At 44.3% G+C, this 25,546-nt stretch overlaps 1 protein-coding gene across 10 annotated transcripts in view; it reads left to right on the top strand.

The window, feature by feature from the left end:
• Positions 1-25,546, top strand: part of SH3GL3 (SH3 domain containing GRB2 like 3, endophilin A3) — a 114,002-nt gene that overhangs the window by 78,936 nt on the left and 9,520 nt on the right. For 4 of the 10 annotated variants that reach the window (XR_011250201.1, XM_069558950.1, XM_069558952.1 and 1 more), the window contains 4 exons: positions 3,479-3,582; positions 6,791-6,900; positions 20,391-20,441; positions 21,499-21,695. Coding sequence is in view for 9 of the 10 variants with exons in the window: in XM_069558950.1 (XP_069415051.1) it covers positions 3,479-3,582; positions 6,791-6,900; positions 20,391-20,441; positions 21,499-21,695 (462 nt within the window). In the remaining variant the exon portion in view is untranslated. The remainder of the gene's footprint in view (positions 1-3,478; positions 3,583-6,790; positions 6,901-20,390; positions 20,442-21,498; positions 21,696-25,546) is intronic. The other 6 variants (XM_069558951.1, XM_069558955.1, XM_069558957.1 and 3 more) reach the window with 2 other exon arrangements.

Below are 25,546 nucleotides of genomic sequence, written 5' to 3' on the forward strand. Positions count from 1 at the left end.
GCACCCAGAGCAGCACCCCCTAGGAGAGGGGCCCTTGTACCCCCGGCAGTGGGCTCTGAGGTGGGGGTACAGGGTATTCAGAAGTTGGTTCCCAGTCTCCATTGCCTTTTTTTTCCCAATTATTTTAATGTGTTTGGCTGTGCCAGGTCTTAGTTACGGTGCTCAGAATGTTTAGTGGACGCACGTGAACTCTTAGTCGTGGCACGTGGGGTCTAGTTCCCCGGCGAGGGATGGCACCCAGGCCCCTGCATTGGGAGTGGGGAGTCTTAGCCACTGGACCACCAGGGAAGTCCCCCCACTGCTGCTGAATCACCTGGAGACCTGTTAACATGCTCCTCTTCTGTCTTTGCAGAGAAGCTTATTCCTCATGACTTGACATAACGGAATGTAGGTCTTTGACTTCGGCAAGAGCCAGAAATACCACACAAAGATGCCATTTCCCCAGCTCCATGAAGGCAGGCATCTGTAGGATTCTGTGTGCGCTCTTGATACAAACGCCCAGCCTGGGAACCCTCCCCTGTCTATGGGCTTCCAGGACAAGCGGACTGACTAGATTCCAGATTCCTGGGTGCTTTTCATTGATCTAGAGTGGAGTTTCCCAAAATTTATTCCACAGGATGTAGTTTGTGTTTTGTCAATAATGTCTCCACAGTCAAATAAGTTTGGGAAATGCTGGGTTAACCAAAACTAAACAGGTTTTCTTTATCACAAGGCTGTTCAGATTATATGAATATATGAAAAATTAATCTCTAAGAGAGTCCTTAGAGAGAATACACAAGGCAGTTTCTCAAAGTTATTTGATCATAGAACTTCCACACCACTGTTATTACTATTGAATGAATGAGTGTGTGCTCAGTCGTGTCCCACTTTTTGCAACCCTTGGACTGTAGCCTGCCAGGCTCCTCTATCCATGGGATTTTCCAGGCAAGAATACTGAAGTGGGTTGCCATTTCCTCCTCCAGGGGATCTTCCTGACCCAGGAATCGAACCTGTGTCGCTCAAGTCTCCTGTGTCTCCTGTATGGCAGGTGGTTTCTTTACCTGCTTAGCCATTAGGGAATTTATAAGTGTTATTTTATAGACATATCAAGGGACTTGTGATATGTGGAAGAAGACATCTCGGAAGTATTGCATTAGTAGAAAGACACATCCAACAAAGAGTGAAAGACCTGTTATGTGGTTTTGGCTTTGCTTCTGCTTAGTCACATGCCCCTAGAAAATGACTTTTGGGACCTCCCTCGTGGTCCAATGGTTAAGACTTTACCTTCCAATGCAGATGGTGCGGGTTCAATCCCTGGTCAGGGAACTAGGAGCCTACATGCCTTGTGGCTACAAAAAAAACCAAACAAACAAAAAAAAAAACAAAAAACCCATAAAACAGAAGCAATATTTTAACAAATTCAATAAAGACTTTAAACAAGGTTCACATTAAAAAAAAATACACTCTTTTAAACAGTTGGGCTTCTCTGGTGGCTCAGTGGTAAAGAATCCACCTGTCAATGCAGGAGACATGGGTTCAACCCCTGATCGTGAAGATCTCACATGTTGTGGAGCAGCTGAGCCCATGCTCCACAGCAAGAGAAACCACCACAATGAGAAGGCTGTGCATCGCAACTAGAGAGTAGCCCTTACTTGCCACAACTAGAGAAGAGCCTGTGCAGCAATGAAGACCCAGCATAGCCAAAAGTAAATAAATAAAATTTTTAAAATATGTATGTATATATATAAATTAACCTTACTAAAGACAGGGGAGTGTGGTGCAGTTGTTAACCAGCCACAGCTCTTGCACTGTAAGGAACCTGACGCAGATTCTGCTGTGATCCTGTTAGGCCATGGTGCTGGACTTACTTAAAAGCGTGTGTAAAAGCCAAAGATGTGAACCTTAAATCCTTAGAATTTCGCAGGGGCCAGGCTGTCTTTGTTTTGTTTATTGGGTTTTTGGAAATTTCAGGCTTAGGCTTGTTGCTTTTCCAGCCACAGAGTGTGGTTATGTAAATGTGATATGATGGGATTTCATTGTGCAGATGCGGATCACAGAATGACCCAAACGGAAGTCCATGTAGATCTTAAACACAGTGAGCCTGTGTTTAAAATGGTGTGCGTGGGCAAGGAGAATTAAAGTGTAGACAGATAAAGCACAGTCAGTGATTGAAAATGAAAATAGCTTGGGTCTTTGAAGGCAAAGGAGCCCATGATTGGTTTTGCAGGGTAATTGTGTAGGAGGGACTAAGCAGGCAGACTTTCCCCTAAGTTACTTAGAAATGAAGTAAGGAGATGAGGTATGTACTCTGGGGAAGTTTAGGAAAAAGCGGGATTGATTTTGGTTTGTGCTTTGTCTCGTTCTGGAGTTCACTGCATTCACTCTTGGAACCCCTTCCCTCCCCATCACCTCCACCCAGTGGTCCCTCCTCTGAGGCATGTGGAAATCAGCTCCATTCATCCCTCTTTTTTGTTGCAGCCCCCCAGACATATAGGGAAGCTGGGGGCAGAGCTCTGATACCCCACTGGAAATGTCTCTTCCTCAAATTTTGCATCCCCACGTCTTTGGGGCTCTCTATATAACATAACTTTTTGATTTTTTTTTCATCCCCTGTAATTTGGTCTCAAATTTCATGAATGTCTTGGTTCATGGGAAAGAGAGATAACAGAGTCTTCCTAGTTCATTCCTTTGGGTTGTTTATTTCCGGGAAATTATTTTGTGCTGATGGCAATAAATACATATAGGGGGCTGGCATATCTTTGCCCTGGGGCACGACCTGCTCCCTGGCTTCTTTTCTTGTCTGAAAACAGCTTGTGTGCTGCTCAGTTGCTTGTTGTGTCTGACTCTTTGTGACCCCATGGACTATAGCCCACCAGACTCCTCTATCCATGGGGATTCTCCAGGCAAGAATACTGGAGTGGGTTGCCATTTCCTCCTCCAGAAGATCTTCCTAACCCAGGGATTGAACCTGCATCTCCTGTGTCTCCTGCATTGATAGGCGGATTCTTTACCACTGCGCCACCTGGGAAGCCTGAAAACAGCTTAATTTACTTACTTTCTTGATGTGACTTAGTTCAAAATTGCCCATAGAGACACTTCACTAAGGAAGCAAATTCATTTACTAAATGTTGGCTTGAGTTGTCATTGGAAAAGCTTTATCTCTACTTTTTCAGATCCGTGAGCTTTATAGCATACACATCTCCCGAGAATATCATCTAATTGGAAAAACAGACTTTTTTTATTGAGTTAAAGCAACTTCATAATCAAAACTAGATTTGGACATGTTTCTCTAGCATGTCTAGCTCTCTACCATGACCTGTGTGATTATTACTTTGTGATGAAATGAAACAAAATCGACCAGAGCCCAGGCAGACAGGGTTGGTGGTGGTGGTGGGGTGGGGGTCTTCCCTGAAAAGCCGGGTCTGGGTCACTAGTCTCCTCTATCTGAACATGACCCAGGCGCTGGCCTCCACGGAGTCATTTTCCACTTGTGCCGCAGGTAGAACAAGTCAGCCAGCTGGCCGTGTTTGTCGAGGCCGCTTTAGATTATCACAGACAGTCCACAGAGATTCTGCAGGAGCTGCAGAGCAAGCTACAGATGAGGTAAGTGCCTCCCCATTGACTGCCAGATGAGGGCTGCAGAGTTGAAGTCAGAAATCCATCTCTCTATCTTCTCCCCAGTCCCCCCTTCCCACTGCCCTTCCTGTGTTGCATTTTCTTCCACTGGCTTTCATGGTTGGGTGTGGATTGTGCTGAGATAATAACCGTATGACTTTGTCCAATAGGACAGAACCTGGAAAGGAGGTCTGGCAGCTTTTCTCCTTTCTCGTTTTGCTCAAGTCCCTTATTCCATGACCTGTGTTTAGGGCAACCCAGGTTGCACACTTGCCTTGGAGTTCAGCCCTTTCAGAGCGGTCCTGTCTTCATTGCTGACATGATGAGAGTTGAGCTGAAGGTGGGATGGTATAGGGCCACTCCCCAACATCTAGGGATGTGGGGAGGAGTGAGATGGTCTTCAGACAATGTGTATTATTAATAGTTTCAGGTGTATAGCAAAGTGAATCAGTTATACATATACATACATCCCTGGGTTGGGAAGATCCCCCGGAGAAAGGAATGGCTACCCACTCCAGTATTGCCTGGAGAATCCCATGGACAGAGGAGCCTGGCAGGCTACAGTCCATAGGGTTGCAAAGAGTTTGGTACAATTGAGCTACTAACACTTTTCACTCGTTTTTTTAGATTATTTCTTGTGTAGGCCATTACGGAGCATTGAGTAGAGTCCTGTGCTATACAGCAGGTTCTGGTGTGCGTGCTCACTCAGTCAAATCTGACTCTTTGTGACCCCATGGAGTGTAGCCTGCCAGGCTCCTCTGTCCATGGGATTTTCTCAGCAAGAATACTGGAGTTGGTTGCCATTTCCTACTCCAAGGGATCTTCCTGACCTAGGGGTCAAACTGCATCTCCTGCATTGGCAGGCGGATTCTTTACCACTGACCCACTGGGGAAGCCCTCCAGATAGTATGTAATTATCTCGAACAAGATGTATTTTTACTTCCCCAGCAGAAATATCAGGGCATGTTTATAATACTGACTCTGATACTGAATGAGCCAAAAATGCCCCCAAATGGTCAAAGAAAGATTGCCATGTTCCTTATGACTTTACTGATGAGCATGTTATATGGTTTTCTGAAAATCAGTGATGTCATGCTTAGTAACCCTATTAATTGAAATACTGGGTTGAAATACTACCCCCTTTTTTGACCAAATTTGAGAACAGATAATTGTTTTACATGGGATTATCATAATGAGTAAATTTGGAGGGATTTTGGCTTAAATCAATGCAGCAATTATAAAAGGAAGACACAAGGTGTGTCCAGTCTCTGAATCATCCACTTTCGAAGGCAGGTAGTTCATCTCCTGCTCACATGTGTGTCTTTTCCTAGTTCTATCTTTATAAGAGGAAAAAGAGAAGGAAGTGAACATTGTTGAGTGCCCAGTTCATCCCTGGTACTTGCTAGATGCCTCAGAGACTTTATGAGAGAAAATACTTTACAGATACAGACATACCTTGGAGATACTGAGAATTTGGTTCCAGGCTATCACAATAAAGTGAATGTTTCAGTAAAGTGAGTCACATGAATATTCTGGCTTTCCAGTGCATATAAAAGTTATGTTTATGCTAAACTGTAGTCTTTTAAGTGTGAAATAGCATTATGTCTAAGGAAAAAAGAAACAACCCACTATGTATTGGGTTGGCCAAAATGTTTGTTTTGGGGTTTTTCTGTAACACCTTATGGAAGAAACCCAAATGAATGTTTTGGCTAACCCAATATATACTCTTAATTTAAAAATATTTATTGTTAAAAATGCTAAGCATCACCTGAGCCTTCAGCAAGTCCTAATCTTTTCTGCTGGTGAAGCATCTTGCCTTCATGTTGATGGCTGTTCAATAATCAGGGTGGTTGTTGCTGAAGGTTGGGGCAGCTGTGACAATTTCATAAAGTAAGACAACGAAGTTTGCAGCATCAGTTGACTCTGCCTTTTACAGACGAATTCCCTGTAGCAGGTAGTGCTGTTGGATAGCATTTTACCCGCAGTAGAACCTCTTTCATAATTGAAGTCAACCCTCTCAAACTCTGCTGCTGCTTTGTCAACTAAGTCATGTCATACTCTAAATCTCTGTTGCCATTCCAACAATCTTCACAGCATCTTCACCCGGAATAGATTCCGTCTCAAGAAGCCACTTTCTTTTCTCCTCTATAGGAAGCATCTCCTCATCCATTCAGGTTTTATCAGAGGATTGCAGCAATTCAGTCACGTCTTCAGGCTCCACTTCTAGTTTTCTTAATCTTTCCACCACATCTGCAGTGACCTCCTTCACCGAAGTCTTAAACCCCCCAAAGTCATCCGTGAGCTGCATCCACACCCCTACAACTCTCCCCATAGCAGCAATAAGGCTGTTTGGCTTTCTTATCATTTGTGTGTTCACTGGAGAAGCACTTTTAATTTCCTTAAAGAATTTTTCCTTTGCATCCACAACTTGGCTGTGTGGTACAAGAAGCCTAGGTTTTGACTTCTCCTGGCTTTTAATGTGCCTTCCTTACTAAGCTTAATCATTTCTAGCTTTTGATTTAAAGTGAGTGATATGAGACTTTCACTTGAAGACTTAGAGGCCATTATAGGGTTATCAGTTGGCCTAATATCAATATTGTTGTGTCTCAGGGAATAGGGAGGCCCAAGGAGAAGGAGAGAGATGGGGGAACAGCTGGAGGTGGTAGGTAGAACAGTCAGAACACACTTTATCAATTAAGCTTGCCAGCTCACATGCCACTGTTTCTGGGGCCCATATTAATTACAACAGTAAACATCAAAGATCCCTAATCACAGATCACCACAAAAGATAGGATAACTAAGAAAAAGTGTGAAATATTTGGGGAATTATCAAATGGGATACAGAGATGCAAAGTGAGAAAATGCTCTTGGAAAAATGGCACCCAGAGACTTGCTGTACAAGAGTTGCCACAAACCTTCAGCTGTTTCTTTCTTTCTTTCTTTCTTTTTTTTTTTTAAAGCAGATATCTGCAAAGTGCAATAAAATGAGGTATGTCTGCATATAGCCAAAAAACTACATTTGGGATATCAAAGCCATCACTTTGGGCTACTCAAGGGTCAATGTGTAAAAACCAACCCCTTCATGACCATCACCTTAGGACCCAAATGTGTAGGTCCACAAGGCAGAACAAATGTAGGTTTGGAGGCTTTGAATTTTTCATCAGATGTCTGACTCATCTTAAAATGTGTATCACAGGATATCGGCTGCATCCAACATCCCCAAGCGAGAATACAAGCCACGGCCCATAAAAAGGAGTCCCAGCGAGCTCAATGGGGTGTCCACTGCCGCCTCAGCAAAGACAACAGGTGAGCTGACTGTTCTGTGGGTACCGCATGCCCTTCTGCAAGGCTCTCCTGAAAGTACTTGTTCATTGCTCATTGCTATATTCTGTGTGGCTACACTGAGGTCCTGAATTTCTCTCTTAGGTTATTTGGTAAATTCCTTTCCCCCCTTAGTAATGCACCCTTTCCTGCTTCCTTGTATTGAGCACTTACATCAAGGATGAATTCCACCACGTTCAGTTCAGTTCAGTTGCTCAGTCGTGTCCGACTCCATGAACTGCAGCACGCCAGGCCTCCCTGTCCATCACCAGCTCCCAGAGTTTACCCAAACTCATGTCCATTGAGTCAGTGATGCCATCCAACCATCTCATCCTCTGTTGACCCCCTCTCCTCCTGCCCTCAATCTTTCCCAGTCTTTTCAAATGACTCAGCTCTTTGCATCAGGTGGCCAAAGTATTGGACTTTCAGCTTCAACATCAGTCCTTCCAATGAACACCCAGGACTGATCTCCTTTAGGATGAACTGATTGGATCTCCTTGCAGTCCAAGAGACTCTCAAGAGTCTTCTCCAACACCACAGTTCAAAAGCATCAATTCTTTGGCGCTCAGCTTTCCTTATAGTCCAGCTCTCACATCCATACATGACCACAGGAAAAACCATAGCCTTGACTAGATGGACCTTTGTTGGCAAAGTAATGTCTCTGCTTTTCAATATGCTACCTAGGTTGGTCATAACTTTCCTTCCAAGGAGTAAGCGTCTTTTAATTTCATGGCTAGTTACCATCTGTAGTGATTTTGGAGCCCCCCAAAATAAAGTCTGACACTGTTTCTACTGTTTCCCCATCTATTTCCCATGAAGTGATGGGACAAGATGACATGATCTTCGTTTTCTCAATGTTGAGCTTTAAGCCAACTTTTTCGCTCTCCTCTTTCACTTTCATCAAGAGGCTCTTTAGGTCTTCTTCACTTTCTGCCATAAGGGTGGTGTCATCTGCATATCTGAGGTTATTGATATTTTCTCCTGGCAATCTTGATTCCAGTGTGTGCTTCTTCCAGCCCAGCATTTCTCATGATGTACTCTGCATATAAGTTAAATAAGCAGGGTGACAATATACAGCCTTGATATACTCCTTTTCCTATTTGGAACCAGTCTGTTGTTCCATGTCCAGTTCTAACTGTTGCTTCCTGACCTGCATACAGGTTTCTCAAGAGGCAAGTGAGGTGGTCTGGTATTCCCATCTCTTTCAGAATTTTGCAGTTTATTGTAATCCACACCGTCAAAGGCTTTGGCATAGTCAATAAAGCAGAAATTTCTGGAACTCTCTTGCTTTTACCATGATCCAGCAGATGTTGGCAATTTGATCTCTGGTTCCTCTGCCTTTTCTAAAACCAGCTTGAACATCAGGGAGTTCACGGTTCATGTATTGCTGAAGCCTGGCTTGGAGAATTTTGAGCATTTCTTTACTAGTGTGTGAGATGAGTGCAATTGTGCAGTAGTTTGAGCATTCTTTGGGATTGCCTTTCTTTGGGATTGGAATGAAAACTGACCTTTTCCAGTCCTGTGGCCACTGCTGAGTTTTCCAAATGTGCTGGCATATTGAGTGCAGCACTTTCACGGCATCATCTTTTAGGATTTGAAATAGCTCAACTGGAATTCCATCACCTCCACTAGCTTTGTTCGTAGTGTTGCTTCCTAAGGCCCACTTGACTTCACATTCCAGGATGTCTGGCCCAAGGTTAGTGATCACACAATCATGATTATCTGGGCCACGAAGATCATTTTTTGTACAGTTCTTTTGTGTATTCTTGCCACCTCTTCTTAATATCTTCTGCTTCTGTTAGGTCCATACCGTTTCTGTCCTTTATTGAGTCCATCTTTGCATGAAATGTTCCCTTTGTATCTCTAATTTACTTGAAGAGATTTCTAGCCTTTCCCATTCTATTGTTTTCCTCTATTTCTTTGCATTGATTGCTGAAGAAGGCTCTCTTTTTTCTCCTTGCTATTCTTTGGAACTCTGCATTCAAATGGGTATGTTTTTCCTTTTCTCCTTTGCTTTTTGCTTCTCTTCTGTTCACAGCTATTTGTAAGGGCTTCTCAGACAGCCGTTTTGCTTTTTAGCATTTCTTTTTCTTGGGGATGGTCTTGATCCCTGTCTCCTGTACAATGTCATGAACCTCTGTCTATAGTTTATCAGGCACTGTCTATCATATCTATATCTACTGCCTTCTCATGTGTCATACCTTGGCCATAGAACCATCATAGTGCATTACCCTCTATATTTAAATTTTTAACTCTTGTAAAATATTTTCCTAATTTAAGAAAAAATTTGAATCAGCATTGGCTGAGCACCTGCTATGTGGTAGGCACCATCATAAGTGTTGCATCATTATTTTTTAATTAGACAAATGGCACAAATATATGCCTAAAGAAAATGGTTGAACTGAGAAAAATAACATTCAAGTGGTATAAGTCATACTTTAGTTCCTTGTGATCACTCACTCTACCCCAGGCCCCTTCCTAGATGTTGTCAGTGTTAAAAATTTGGTATGAACACTGTCATACCTATTGATGTGCATAGATATACTGTATACTTACTGCTTTAAACCCTTCACTGTTTTTCAAATACAAGATCTTGTACTAGAGGTATTGTGCTACGCTTAGCTTTTGTAAATGTACCATTGTTTCTTGGAGTTATTCCCACATCATGCATATGGATCTATCCCACTATTTTAAAAAAATTTATTGCAGTATAGTCGATTTAAAATGTGTTAGTTTTAGGTGTACAGCAAAGTGAATCAGTTATACACATGCATGCATTCACTCTTTTTTAGGTTCTTTTCCCATATAGGTCATTACAGATTGTTGAGTCTCGTTCCCTGTGCTATACGATAGGTCCTTGTTAGTTATCTATTTTATATGTAGTAGTGTGTATATGTCAATGCCAGTCTCCCAGCTGAGCCCTCCTTCCCCTTCTTCCCTGGTGACCACAACTTTGTTTTCTATATCTGTGATTCTACTTCTATTTTGTAAGTAAGTTCACTTCTACCATATTTTTATTACTTATATCACATGTATATATATGTCTGACTATCTTTCTCTGTCTGACTTACTTCACTGAGTATGACAATCTAGGTCCATCCATGTTGCTGCAAATGCCATTATTTTGTTCTTTTTATGGCTGAGTCATATTCCATGTTGTATGTGTTATCCTATTATTTTGTAATGGCTTCATAGTTTTCCATTGTAGATACCATTTCCCCTATTAATAGACATTAAGGTTGCTTCCAGTTATTTTCTAAAAGGAATGTCCTTTATCTGTCTCTACGTGCTGATGGGCAAGTCCTTCTTGGAAATGAAATTGCTGAGTTAGAGTGAATGCATTTAAGAGACAATTGATACTGCCAAATTACCTGCTAAAACAGGTACACTACTATTAATATAGCAATACCTGCTTCCCCTTGCCTGTGTCATTAGACTTCAATTTTTGCCAAGTACTAATGGATAAACAATTCTTTGCTCTGTGTGTAACTTCTCATTTGAGATTCCATGTCAGTTTGCCTGGGGTGCTGTGTCTGTTACTGCTGCCCACTTCCCATGGTTCTGAGGGATTACGGATGCTTTGCTGAGTGAGGTGCAGTGGTTTCTGGTTTTCTGGCTGGCTGCCTCCCTCACGGCACTGTTTCAGGTCCCTGCACTCAGTACTCCTCCTGGAGGCAGATGCCTGGTCTCCCAGGTACTTGGTACAAGGCCAGGGTGGGAGGAGTCATCAGGCCACTCTTTTCCCAGAATGCCAACTAGTCCTCCAGCTCCCAAATCTACTTACTCTGAGGTTGGGGCACCCTCCAAACCCACTTTTGTTGCATCTCTTTTTGGGGACCATTTTGAGCTTCATTTTCTCCAGCTGCTTGATTTCTATCTTTCAGATATTCCTTATAGTTTTCATAATTTATGGTCCTTCTTGTTTTCCAACATTATTTGGAATTTAAGACACACCTATTTTATTTTTTAATTTTTAAAACTGATTTTATTGAAGTATAGTTGCTTTTCAATGTTGTATTAGTTTTTACGGTATAGCAAAGTGAATCAGCCATACATATACATATATCCCCTCCCTTTTGAACTTTCTTCCTGTTCAGGTCACCACAGTGAATTAGAGTTCCTTTTGCTATACAGTATGTTCTCATTAGTTGTCTACTTTATACATAGTATCAATAGTGTACATGTATCAATCCCTATCTCCTAATTCTTCCAACCCCACTTCTTCCCCCTTGGAAGACATACCTATTTTATAATCCTTAGTGATTGCTGGGATTCCCTGGTGGCTCAGTGGTAAAGAACCACCTGCCAGTGCAGGAGATGTGGGTTTGATCCCTGGGTTTGGAAGACCCCCTGGAGAAGGAAATGACAACCCACTACAGTATTATTGCCTGGAGAATCCCCATGGACTGAAGAGCCTGGAGGGCTACAGTCCATGGGGTCACAAAGCGTGAGACATGACTTAGTGACTGAGCATGCACACACTTGTCCAAAGAAATGATGGATTCTGCGGGACCCTCTACTGAGTCAGTGAAAGAAGATTAGACCCTGGTTCTACGCCGTGGAAGAGGTGAGAAGCCTAGCTCTTGTCCTTTATCCTGCAGGTCCCTAGATTTGTCTTCTCAGACGTCTTTCATGGCTTCCACATCTTCACATCTGAAGTAGCCTTTGGAAAGCTGCTTCCTTGGACGATTGTGCTTACTGCTGCTTAGGTGTCTTGAGGGTTCTTCAAGGTTCAATACATGCAGGTGTTTTCAGGTTAGAGCAGCACTTCCTTTTCCCAATTCAAGGCCTCCAAAAGTGTAATAGCTTCTGATCTGGGTTTCCCAAGCACTCCCACATGCCAGTAATCACATCCAAGTTTCTTTCTTAGATAGCTCTTAAGACTGCCTTGCTTCTTTCCTTTCTTGCCTAACCTTTCCTTTCTTTTTCTAAATATTTCTATATTTGGCTCTCTTGGGTCTTCGCTGTGGCACATGGAATCTTCTTTGCATCATGCAGGCTCTTCATTGTGGCCCATAGACTCTCTAGTCGAGGTGTGTGGGCTTAGTTGTCCTGCAGCATGTGGGATCTTAGTTCCCTGACCAGGGAGCGAACCTGTGTCCTCTGTGTTGCAAGGCAGATTCTTAACCGCTGGACCACGAGGGAAGTCCCAGCTAAGTCCCTTTCTTAACTTATGGAGGCTACCTTGAGGCCATCTGGAATAGCAGATGAGTGGGAAGGCAATACCTTTAGATAAATCTTTGCTGTGGAATGAGGTCCATTCATTCAGTTTACAGAAGTCTCTGAGAATGACCTGGAGCACAGCCTGCCCATCGTCCGTTCTTTGGTGGTACAGAAGCTTTTCTAATGTCCTGGGATCCAATCTCTGATTCTTGTCCCTTCCCTTTTTGCTTGCAAACCGGGCAATTCTTCCCTTTCTTACAATAAGTAGCTAGATGTACCAAGGAGCAGTTACCATCCAGTCACATTCTGTTTTCCCCAATTTCTTCCTTTATGCTCCTGATATGTGGCATGCTTTGAAAGTTATCACAGGCAAAAGTTTTACCAAATATTTGTCCACACCCTAACTAGGATCACCGACTTTCATGCCATTTATATCTGTTTCTTCTTCATTACGGCTTGGCCACTAATTTTAGCTTTTATCATGACAACATCCCACTTCTGGTACCAGTTTTTGCATGAGTTAGGGTAAGAATAGTTACTGTTGTACAGAGACTCAAGAAAGCAATGGTTCAAATGAGATAGAAATTAAAAATGGAAGTCCAGGTCTAGAGGTTTCCTTTTAGGTAAGTAAATCAAAGATGGTTGATGTTACTTCCACTCCCATCCCCCTGGGATGGACCTAGTCACAGGACCACAGCTAGCTGCAGAGGCTGGGGGAGTGGGTTTAGCTGGAGAGCCACATCCCACCACTATATCACCGTGAAGAGGAGAGAGAGAGTGTTGGTGGCCAGCTTGCAATTTCTACCACACACATCTATCTACTACACATATGTTGTGGAAGAGCACATCAGACCCTACACAATTCATTTCCATTAGAACGTGGTACCGCATGCAGGGTGGTATGGGAACATGCATTAAGGATAACCTAGGAGTTGGCAAGCTTTTTTTGTAGAAGGACAGGTCATAAAACGTTTACGCTTTGTCAGTTATTTGGTCTTGGTTGCAACCTCTCAACTCTGTCCTGATGTGAAAGCAGCCCCAGACTGTATGGAAATGGATGAGCATGGCTGTATTCCATTCGAATGTCACTTGGGCCACAGGCCAGAGTTTGCCACCCTGGGGTGACTTGTTGGGAAATCAACTCAACAATATCAATCAAAATTAATAAAAATGTTTGCCTACTCTCAGTGGCTTCATTCCTGGAAATGTACCCTAAAGAAATAATTTAACCAAAAGCATATTCCTGTACCTATTATAGCACTATACAGAGGAAGAACAAGTTATAATTGGGAACAGACTAATAACCAATATTTATTTATATATATTTGTCAACATTAGGATAATGGTTAAGTAGATGATGGTATATCAAGTGGGATATTGTGCAGCTTTTCAAACTCACTGACATGGAAATTATGTCGAAACATTCAAATGTTTGTGGTTTGATATGAAGTTGAAAAGAAAGACATAGAGTTATCAGTGTACTATGATTCAGTTCAGTTCAGTCGCTCAGTCGTGTTCGACTCTTTGTGACCCCATGAATCGCAGCACGCCAGGCCTCCCTGTCCATCACCAACTCCTGGAGTTCACTCAGACTCACGTCCATCGAGTCAGTGATGCCATCCAGCCATCTCATCCTCTGTCATCCCCTTCTCCTCCTGCCCCCAATCCCTCCCAGCATCAGAGTCTTTTCCAATGACTCAACTCTTCTCATGAGGTGGCAAAAGTACTGGAGCTTCAGCTTTAGCATCATTCCTTCCAAAGAAATCCCAGGGCTGATCTTCAGAATGGATTGGTTGGATCTCCTTGCAGTCCAGGGGACTCTCAAGAGTCTTCTCCAACACCACAGTTCAAAAGCATCAATTCTTCAGTGCTCAGCCTTCTTCACAGTCCAACTCTCACATCCATACATGACCACAGGAAAAACCATAGCTTTGACTAGATGGACCTTAGTCAGCAAAGTAATGTCTCTGCTTTTGAATATACTATCTAGGTTGGTCATAACTTTTCTTCCAAGGAGTAAGCGTCTTTTAATTTCACAGCTCCAGTCACCATCTGCAGTGATTTTGGAGCCCCCCAAAATAAAGTCTGACACTGTTTCCACTGTTTCCCCATCTATTTACCATGAAGTGATGGGACCGGATGCCATGATCTTCGTTTTCTGAATGTTGAGCTTTAAGCCAACTTTTTCACTCTCCTCTTTCACTTTCATCAAGAGGCTTTTTAGTTCCTCTTCACTTTCTGCCATAAGGGTGGTGTCATCTGCATATATGAGGTTATTGATATTTCTCTCGGCAATCTTGATTCCAGCTTGTGTTTCTTCCAGTCCAGCGTTTCTCATGATGCACTCTGCATAGAAGTTAAATAAGCAGGGTGACAATATACAGCCTTGACGTACTCCTTTTCCTATTTGGAACCAGTCTGTTGTTCCATATCCAGTTCGAACTGTTGCTTCCTGACCTGCATACAGATCCTTGTAAATCAATATGTGCATGTAGCCCAGGCTAAATGGTAGGATTCTGGGCAATATTTTCCTTTTTAAAGATATATTCTTTAAATTGTATTTCAATAGGTGTATTTGAATGAACAAGCATGTATTTAATAATGGGAAGCCGATGACTTTTGAAGGATAGGTATACTTCCTTCTTTATAGAAAACTGTGTACCCATTGTATTCCATATTCTTCCCGCCCCCAGGAAGCTTAGTGCCAGATGCAAAGTTCAAGCACAGCAATCATTATAAAATGGCCAGAGCTGGTCCATGTGCACCTCCTCCCCTTTAATGAGGGTGACCCTGCATCCTAGTTTGCTTGGGACGGTCCCAGCATATGTCTGTTGCTCCAGTATAATTTTTGAAAAAATGTCTTTATTTAGTTTTGGCTTCACCGGGTCTTTGTTGCTATGTGCAGGCTTTCTCTAGTTGCAATCGGGGGGCTACTCTAGCTGTGGTGTGCGGGCTTCTCATTGCAGTGGCTTCTCTTATTGCAGGGCACAGACTCTGGGCACATGGACTTCAGCAGGTGTGCTGTGCAGGCTTAGTTACCTAGCAGCATGTGAGATCTTCAGGACCAGGGACGGAACCTGTGTCCCCTGCATTGGCAGGTGGATTCTTAACCACTGGACCAACAGGGAAGTCCCTCTCATATCATTTTTAATAGTCCCCTCCCACCTTTACTCACAAGTTCTACTGTTTGTATGAAAATACATTGTTTCCTTACTTTTTATGGCTTTACTTTTCTCTTTCTGTTCTGTGGAACCTCTCTTCTGAATACATATGTTATTGTGAGCCATTTCAAAATTTCTGTTAGGAAGAAGCTGGTTATAAATATAACTAAAAACATTGAAAGCAAGTCCAACCCCAGCCTGCCTTCCTCCCTGTATTGTATCTGAATGAATTAGAACCAGCAGACCCTAAGACCCCAGAAGGGCTTCCCAGGTGGTTCAGTGGTAGAGAATTCGTCTATCAATGCAGGAGACACTGGAGATGCAGGTTCGATCCCTGGGTTGGGAAGATCCCCTGGAGAAGGGAATGGCGACCCACTCCAGTATTCTTGGCTGGGAAATCCCATGGACAGAGGCTACAGTCTGTGGGGTCACAAAGAGTTGGACACAACTGAGTATAGTTGTTTTACAATGTTGTGTTAGTTTCTGTTGTACAGCAAAGTGGATCAACCATGCATTTACAAGTGTCCCCCCCTTTTTTTTAGATTTCCTTCCCATTTAGGTCACCACAGAACATTAGGTAGAGTTCCCAGTGCCATACAGTATGTTCTCATTAATTACCTATTTTATACATAGTAGTGTGTATATGTGGAGAAGGAGATGGCAACCCACTCCAGTGTTCTTGCCTGGAGAATCCCAGGGACGAGGGGGCCTCATGGGCTGCCATCTATGGGGTCGCACAGAGTCGGACACGACTGAAGTGACTTAGCAGCAGCAGCAGTGTGTATATGTCAACCCCAATCTCCCAATTCATCCCACTCCTGCCTTCCTCCCTTGGTGTCTGTACATTGTTCTCTATGTGTCTCTATTTCTGCTTTGCAAATAGGTTCATCTCTAACATTTTTCTAAATTCCACATATATGCATTAATATACGATATCTGTTCTTCTCTTTTTCTGACTTACTTCACCCTGTATGACATTCTCTGGGTCCATCCGTGTCTCTGCAAATGGCACAGTTTTGTTCCTTTTTATGGCCAAGTGATATTCCATTGTCTATAAATACCCCAGCTTCTTTATCCATTCATCTGTTCATGGACATCCAGGTTGCTTCCGTGTCCTGGCTATTGTGAATAGTGCTTCAGTGAACAATGGGGTGCATGTGTCTTTTGGGATTGTGGTTCTTTCTGGGTATATGCCTATGAGTGTGGTTGCTGAGTCATATGGTAGTTCTACATCTTACAGATTTTTCATTTTATCTTGTTAAGAAATAATACTGGGGAATGTCAGCAAACGTTCAAGAGCATCAGGAAAGATTTCTTTCCAAGATTCTTGATCGGAGGGAATCGGGCCAGCAAGTGGTTGCAGAGGGAGTCTGTTGTATGCATCTGACTTGGAAGAAGAAAGCAGCGATAGGACAGTCCGTTCCTTGGCTTCCTCATCCAGACTGTGCACGTAGTACTGTGTCCCCTCCTTCTTGGCCAGTAGCTCAGTCCCCAGGCAGATTAAGTTGTTAGCTGGGTGATGGTCAGCCAGAGATCCCAGATGTGTAGAAGACGGCCTTCAGGAAGGCTCAGGGTCCACAACTGGAGCCTCCGTTCCAGCACATCGCATGCCATGCCGCCGCGTACCATCTGCCTCCGCTTTAGTCCCCAACCCCCGCCCTGGGCTCCTCGTTGATTCGTGGGTAGAATTTGCGAGTGTGAAGGGGTCCCGTACTGTTTGTTTCTAAGGCACAGTTTCAAAAGAAAATGGCATTTTATAGCCGGCATTAATGGGAAATTACTTTCCATTAGGATTCTGAATGATTTGCACATAATGTTTATAAAGTGAAGGAAAAATGTCAAGCATTTCACTAACAATTTAAAGCAAAGCTCCTAGGACTCTGCCAGAAATGAATTCCAAGAACATTTTCTTCATCATTTCTTCTTTCTAAAGAAAAAAAAAAGAAAAGAGGTGGGGGGAGATGAAAGGACGTGGATCAATTAGGCTGAATCCGTGGTGGGACTGAGATGGAATCTTTGATAATATGGTTTCTAGGTACTTAAGAGAATGAATAAAGTGAGCCAAAAAGGGAGAGGGGGGTGGTGGTGGAAATCACATCTTGAAATGATGGATTGCAGACAAAATCCAAGTTTAGGCTCTGGCGAGGAGAAACCACTGCCTGTCCAAGCCCCTGAGTGTGGGGTCATGAGGCTTCATCGGAGTATGCTGCCTCTTTGTCCCCAAAGAGAAAGGGAGGCCAAGAAAAGTCTTCGCGCTAAAATGTGTGCCTGGGTCGTTCCCAGAAAACCCTTGGTTTTCAGGAAAATAGTAAAGGAACTTGTGACCTATGCTTAGACATCTTCCCTACCTTGGGTAAGTTGTCACTTGCTGAATTCTAAATATAAAGACTAGAGAACAGAGGCTATTGTACATTTTTTAATCAACTCACTTATTTATGAAGGCCTTCTTTTTTCTAATTTTATTTGTTTTTATTTTTGGCTGTGCTGGGTCTTCACTGCTGTAAGCAGGCTTTCTTTAGTGGCGGTACGTGGACTTCTCATTGCGATGGCTTCTCTGGTTGTGGAGCGTGGGCTCTCGGTGTGTGGGCTTCAGCAGTTGTGGCCCCTGGGCTCTAGAGCACAGGCTCAGTAGTCATGCTGCATGGGCCTAGTTGCCCGGCGGGCATGTGGCGTCTTCCTGGATCAGCGATTGAACCTGTGTCCCCTGCATTGGCAGGTGGGTTCTTATCCACTGCGCCACCAGGGAAGTCCCTATGGAGGTTTTCTTTTGCACTGCTGTTCTTAAAGAGGGCTCCACTTTGTCTAATCACAACTGAGGGTTAATATGGACCAAACTGAGACTGGCGTTAAGAATGTGGAAGGCAGAGATGAGTGAACAAGTGTTGGTTTCAAACGTGCTCCAGGCATTTCAGAGCGAGGTGAAATAAATCTCTCAAATGATGTATATTAAGACATTCTAACTCCCTTTGGGTATAAAGAGACTTTTTATAAATTCCTTGACACTTCTTAGGGAGCTCGGATGTAATGTCTAGGGCTTAAGTCCTTCCCCTCATTGGAGTAAAATCTCTAGGATTACATTAGAAAATAAACATTTATTCAGAAGTAAAGTGTGAAGTGTGAAACTTAAAGAAGACGAGCACTCTGCAAGTAGAAATGGATGTATTTTTAACCTGAATTTCCAAAGAGGAAATTAAAATTTCACACAGCAGTGACAACGGTGATTGCTTGGTCAGCAGGTCCTTTTTTACTCTTTCTCTCCTGTCCTTCCTGCTCTTTCCTTGGTCTTTTTTTCCCTTTCCATCAGCCTGTCTGCAATCTCCATGTCTTTATATTATCAGTAGTGGTTCAGAGTCAGAGTTATAGACAAAGAGATATAAGCAAAAAATGGGAGTCTCATGTTGGAATTCAGAATTCTGGCACTTATTTGCTGTGTGACTTTGGGAGAGTTTCTTAACATCTCTGGACTGATTTATACTTTTTCCTAAATGAAGTGATTGGACTCAATACATTCCAGGTTTCTTTTCCAGCTCTAAATTCTGTGGCTTAGCATTCTTAAAAATTTACAAAGTGCACAGACAGAACGTTTTTCTATTTTCTGTATTTTAAAAAATACTATTAAAAAGTAAAGTGTGAGCTCTGATTATTATTCTTGATCAATAGGCATTGATGTGAGAAAGGGGGAAGGGTCCTTTTTTATTCTTTTTGTCTCAAGAAAGCTTCAGAGGGAAAAGTTTTCTTGCTGCAGGGGATGGTTTCCTGTAACTCTACTAAATAGTCTGTAAAAAGAGTTTTTGAAAAGCCTGTTTGACATAATTTCCAATTTAGTTGTCAAAATTTTAATACTCCTTGGCTGAAATGGTTCTATCATCTCAGATGCATATTTTAAAATCTCAGCCTATATTCTACAATGATATGCTTGGTCTTTAAGCTCAAACTTAAAATAATGTTATCTTAATATTCATGTATGTACTTATGTTTAAAAAAAAAATAGTCAAGTGAAGTCAGTCTCCAAGGATTACAAACAGGGCGGCCATGCAGCACAGTTCCAGAGGACCTTGTGTTTGAATCCACATGGGTGACACCCCCTCTGGAGTTGAGTGGGTGTGGCCTCCGGTGCAAGTCCTGATGCCAGATTGTGGGAAGGTCTTCCCAGGTGGCTCAGTGGTAAAGGATTTGCCTGCCAATACAGGAGACATGGGTTCGATCCCTGGGTCAGGAAGATCCTCTGGAGAAGGGAATGGCAACCCACTCCAGTATTCTTGCCTGGGAAAAAGAGGAGCCTGGTGGGCTACAGTCCATGGGGTCACAAAGAGTCGGATGCCACTGAGCAACTAAACAACAACAATAACGAGAAAACAGTGAGGCCAGTGATGTCTGACTGGCCTCCAACTCAGGAGCACCGCGGCAGAGGAGTCTGTAGCGGATAGAGTACTCACCCTGTCCAAACTGCAGCCGCTTGTTGCCCGAGAATGTGGACCGAGGATAGCCAGCCCTTAGGATTTTTCCAAGAGAAGCCAGAAATCACATATTTATGTGCAATCTCCTGATTTTTAAATACTGGCAACTAATCCACACTGTACAAAGCAAGGAGCTGGCCAAGCAAAACACCGTCTGCAAACTGATCCCCCTGCCAGTGGCCAGGAAGCCACCTCTGATTAAGGCTGCTGTTCATCTTCTCCTTTCCCTTAACTCAGAGTGGCAAAGGCAACCCACACGCCCTGGACCCGGCTGTAGCAGAGGGCTAACCTCCCAGGAAACTTTGCTAAATAATGAGCCACAGCTTCCGAGAAGTCTGTGCGAGTTATCTTAGTACACAAGGGAAAGCTTTGTTAGTGAATGGAGGAGGGCACAAACATCACTAATTAAATCCATCTCCTATAATCTGTGAGTGGTAGAGGATTGGTATTAAGGTAAAAACAAATTAAAGGTGCTTATTTTTATAGATTATAATAATTAAGCTTGAGTTCCACTGACAAGTTATTTTAACAAATCACATCTCCTATGGATAAATACAGAGTTCTTATTTCTAGATTGTTCATAAACCTTTACTAGACAGTACTCACTAGTTTACGACTTAACTGTCTTAGCTCTAGCTGCTATAACAAATATTAGATCAAGTGGCTTAAAACAACCAACATTTACTTCTCACAGTTTCAGAGTCTGGGAAGTTCAAGATCAAGGTGCCGGCAGACTCGTTGTCGGGTGAGGGACCCCTTCCTGGTTTGCAGATGGCTGTCTTCTCGTCGTCTGTCCCTGGTGGCACTAATGCCATTCATGAGGGCTCTACCCTCATGACCTTGTCATCCCCCAACATCCCCACCTGCTAATACCACCACTTTGGGGATTAGGACTTCAACATCTGAATATTGGGGGCACACAGACATTCTGTCCATGGCGTTAGCCATAGATCTATACGTAAAATTTGCAGGTAAGGAAACCAGGGTCCAGAGGTGACCTCACCCAGAGCTAGAACCCAGGGATCCAAACTGTCTATCTCATAGGGTCTTACCAAATGAACGAAAATTGTCCTTTGCAGATGTTGAACAAAAATGAGTTTTGTAGTATTCATCAGAGTTATATACCAATGCTGTATCTGGGTCAGCTCAAGCAAAAGTGTTAGCTTCAAAAAATGTTTGCTACCAGAGCTTAAGATTTTTGATCAAGAAAAAAATGACAACCTTTGAAGGGAGCTTGAACCAGATATGCTGGTTCTAATTCAAGAGAGATGGTGCCTGGCCCAGGGTACACACTCAGTGTTTGAGTCTGAAGCAGAAATAGACTTGAAAGTTCCAAGTCCTTTTTTGGCCCAACCCGTTAAGAGATGAACTCTCTAGGTAGATGGTATGGGTGTGATGAGTCTCTGGGTGGCTGACCATACTCCTCCTAACTGGCTGCCCATTCCACCTGCTGTCGGGTACCTTCCTCTCTCCCCATGGGAAGCAGAAGTCATGTGCAGACACCCCTGCATTCCAGACTTGAGACCAGGAAGTGAGCAGAAAACAGGCTTACCCGGCCAGGACAGGTGTCACCTGCCTTTCAGAGGAAGGCCCAAGTCCTGGCTTTTACTCCATCCCTCTCAGTCAGAATTCTGTCATCAAAAAAATAGGAATTCTCACCTTACCTGCAGAGGGTTATTCTGAGGATTATATCAGATCCTATAAATAAGAGGTACTGGGCATACATGGTACTTGCTACATAGTATAAGTGCCCAGGACACAGCAGTTGTTAACGTTTCATAACTGGTTATCTGATTTCCCAGCCTACAGCAGACTGGAAGGAGCAGATTAGAAAGGCCTGGGGGACTGCTCCGGGAAGGCCCACTGTCGGCAGGAAAAAGTGACAGGTCGCAGCCTGATGACAAGGGAGGCAAGAGAAACACGATAAAGAGCAGGAACAAAATCTCTAAAAGGCACAGCAGTTTGGGGCATTTACTAAAAGACAAAGAACCTTCCTCAGGTCAGTAGCTTCTGTAGACTCTGTACCTTGTACATTGATAGGCACGCATGTTGACAGCAGGTGTGTGAATTTTACTTCTCTCTCCATCCCCTTCCCCGGTCACCACAAAGTAGGAGAGGGGGTTGTCGCTTGCCTTTCGATTGTGATGCTCTGACCAGATGCTTCCAGGTAATGAAATCCCCAAAGTCAGGGCCACCAGAGGAGACAAGAGTGCAGTGGGTTCCTTGGGTGATCTGAAAATATGGCAAGTTCAAGGACAACGAAAGAGCTGTGACTTTTAGTGTCATGGAGAGAAGGATGTCCCTGCCCCTCTTACCACTTCTGCTTCCTCCATGATCTCCTTCAAAGTCAGGGTAGGAAATATATTTTCGACAACAGGCCCCCAGGTCCTGGCTGGTGGCAGAGAGAGAGAGGGAGGGAACACATGAGGTGGCCGGGCTGCAGAAACGCCAGCACACCAGCTCCACCCTGTGGTCTAACCCACCACCCGGAATAGACGCCCATTTTTATTTGCTTGTTACACTAAGTCTGATACAAATGAACCTTCAAGTTGGGAACTTTCCAAGATGTGAATGTTCGCATTTCCAATCAAAGCTATTGCAAGTTACTTCTCATGGCTGGCATACCTTGTCACGTGCATGCATCCTCCACAGGTGGGTGTGCTTGTGTGCACTTTACCGTACAGTCCTGTGTAGAGGACAGTAGAGCTGTGTCTTTATTTCAAGCCCAGAATGTCCAGAAGCAAGCGTAAAAGCAGCAGTATATAGCCGATTAGTTAGTTGGTTAACTAGGCTAACTTTGTTGGACTCACGAACAGACTGGACTTACAAAGGCACTCTCGGAATGGAACTCGTTCGTATGTATAGGGACTTAATGGTATTTTTGATTGAAGCCTGAGCTGCTCACTTTGAAGCTGCACAGAGAGTAAGGCCCTGAAGGGCATCCCTCCAGTGACTGACAGGGTGGGGTGAGATGTGGGCAGACCTTCTAGGATCAGAGAAGGATTAAGGTGGAGAGCACTCTTGAAGAGCATCCCAGGCCTGGGAGCTCCAGGAGCCTGCCCTGCTGAGGACCCATGGCTCTTTCCAACCCAGCTGATGGACCACCCTGTTGACTGCGGTTGGCTCGGAAACCGAGTGGGCATAAACTCACCATCCAACGATATTCAGACTGGGTGCATGCCATGGTGATCAAGAGCTCAGAATCTGGACCTAGATGGAGGTCAGATCTCAGCACTGCTGCTTAAATGCTTGGAACCCCAATTTCTCTCTCTATCACATTGTGGGGAATACCTCAGGCTTCCCAGGTGACTCAGCAGTAAAGAATTCGCCTGCCAGTGTGGGAGATGCAGGTTCGACCCCTGGGATGCGAAGATCCTCTGGAGGAGGAAATGGCAACCCACTCCAGTATTCTTGCCTGGGAAATCCATAGAGGAACCTGGTGGGCTACAGTCCACGGGGTCACAAAGAGTCAGACACGACTGAGCTACTGAACAACAGTGACAAATGGTACCTCATCAAAGGGTTCCTCTGAGAATTAAGTCTGCTTGTAGGCATTTAGAATGTTTTCTTGGCACATGGTAAATATTGAAAACTGAGGGTTAGTCTTCTGTCCCTCTAGCTGACCAGGACTGTGGTATTCATTGTGGGACTATGGCTACCAGAGTAAAATGTGCCTGGCAGTTCTGTTCACGTGAGTAGCTTTTTGCAGCAGGGACTTGGGGAGATAAAAGCTGGAGTCAGAGAAGAGCCTCCAGAGAATCTTCCTTCTGTTAAAACAAGAGGGGACCAAATATTGTCAGAAGCCAGTCCACATTATTGCCCAGAAGGGAGTGAAATTTCTTTTAGAGAGAACACAATTTCCTGACCTGTTGCGTGTTGCCGATGCAGTACTGACTGACCGACCACCTTCCTTAAAATTCTTGTGGTTGGGTCTCTTTTTTAACTCCCTAATGGTGTGGAACAGAGCTTGAATAATAAATATTCAATAGGGACACACCCTTCTCTCTGTTAAAATAATCTTTGTTTCAGTGCCTTAACAAGGAAGAGACTGTGTTTTCCCCACCTCTGCTCTCACATTACGTGAAGCCAGGCCTCAGGAGTGAGAGAAAATAAACACAGGCTCCCCAGCCAGGGCGGGAGAGGCAGCCTCCTCACTGGATGGCCCGGGGCTGGGGCTTCGGCTGCCAGGAGCTCACGTGCACAGATTCTCAGCGGGTTCAGGTGCCAAGCACCATGCACGAGACAGCTTGCATATGGAGGTGGTGGTGGAAGGTCCAGGGGAAAGGGGAGTGGGTGTTCAGGAAAGATGCAGCCGCTGGGTGGGACCCCTCCTTTCTTCGGGGAAGATCTGGGCAGAGGTGCAGCTTATCCTCGGGCACCGAGCGCTCAGGCTCCTTGCACACATCTGCGCCAAGCACGGCCAGTTTGAAAAGATCCCACTGAGCACATGTCACCTCCTCTGCCTTCACTTCTAGCGTCCCATCTGTGGTGTCCTGCCCTGTCTTTTGTGCAGAGGGAAAGTTCACACACTGTCACGGATTGAGCACAAACTCGATTCCTCGTTAACCAAACTTGCTCGTGAGCCTCCCTTCAGACCGATGGCGGAAACAACTTAATCTTTTTTCCATTTCTACTGTTGGCCAAAAGAAAAAAAAAAATATTAATCTTTTTTCCATTTCTTCTAATGGTGGAAAAAAACGTAATCTGGCCATTTCAAGGTAACTCGGTCTCTTCCAATAGAAAGTGCAGACTGTCCATTTATTGCTTGCTCGATTCAAGACTTAAACCTTGTCAGTTCAGCTAAAATTTCCTGCCAGAGCTATTGGTTTTTCCTCCAAGGCTGTCTCTTACCTCCTTCTGTACCCTCAAGATGTTGCCTGGGTACAGGAGGTGTTTAGGGAACATCACGGTGATGGGTGGGGAAGCTTGTCAGGGTCTTAACTGCTTCCACAGAGGAGATTTATCACACCAGGTCTGGGCCCAGGTCAGGGGACCAAGGCTTTGCCCTTGGGTTACTGGACCTCTGCACTGGGAGCCTGTGCACCCACCCCCAGGGCATCTCTGGTCCAGATCCCCCCTCAGCGCTTCTCACTTCCTGCCTGACCTTGAGGAGATGTGTTCACAGTGCATGGGGAGCCCAGGTGACCCCCTCCGGCACCCTCTCTGTTTAACTACATGTGAGGGTGCTCAGTGGCTTCACTTGTGTCTGACTCTTTGCAACCCTATTGACTGTATCCTTCCAGGCTCCTCTGTCCATGGGGATTCTCCAGGCAAGAATATTGGAGTGGGTTGCCATTCCCTCCTCTAGGGGATCTTCTGGACTCAGGGATTGAACCCACGTCTCCTGCATTGCAGGCAGATTCTTTACCGCTGAGTCACAGGGGAAGCCCCTGTTTAATTACACAACCCACCATTTCCACTGTGCTCAGCACCCTCAAGTCTAGAGCTCTTTGAAGCCTACCTTCTCCTACAGTTCCAGTGGGAAATGGGGCCAAGACCCCCACCCCAGGGTGGGATCAGGAAGCATCTCAGCCTTTCCAAACTGCCCTCTTCTTCCACCTCTTCCCTGACTCCAGGAAGTGCTCTTGTCTCTTCTCTGGTGGCAAGAAACAGTCCCTCCCTCCCCATGCTTGTCAGACAAATCTCTGTGCTCCGAGTTCTTCAGCCTCTGGTTCCTCGGAACCCGGAAGTCTCGCTCGACCTCAGCTTCAAATCTCATAAAAGCCTGTCTGGCTCAGGCATGAAAGCCCGAAAGCCTCAGCGTCCACACCATCTCGCAACTGAAATGGCATTATTTTGGAAATTACCAGTTAAACATCACTCCCTCGTGTGGGTTCCACCCTCTCCCTA

This window comes from Ovis canadensis, chromosome 18 (genome assembly GCF_042477335.2).
Source record: "Ovis canadensis isolate MfBH-ARS-UI-01 breed Bighorn chromosome 18, ARS-UI_OviCan_v2, whole genome shotgun sequence".
In the NCBI taxonomy this organism is placed as follows: Eukaryota; Metazoa; Chordata; class Mammalia; order Artiodactyla; family Bovidae; genus Ovis; species Ovis canadensis.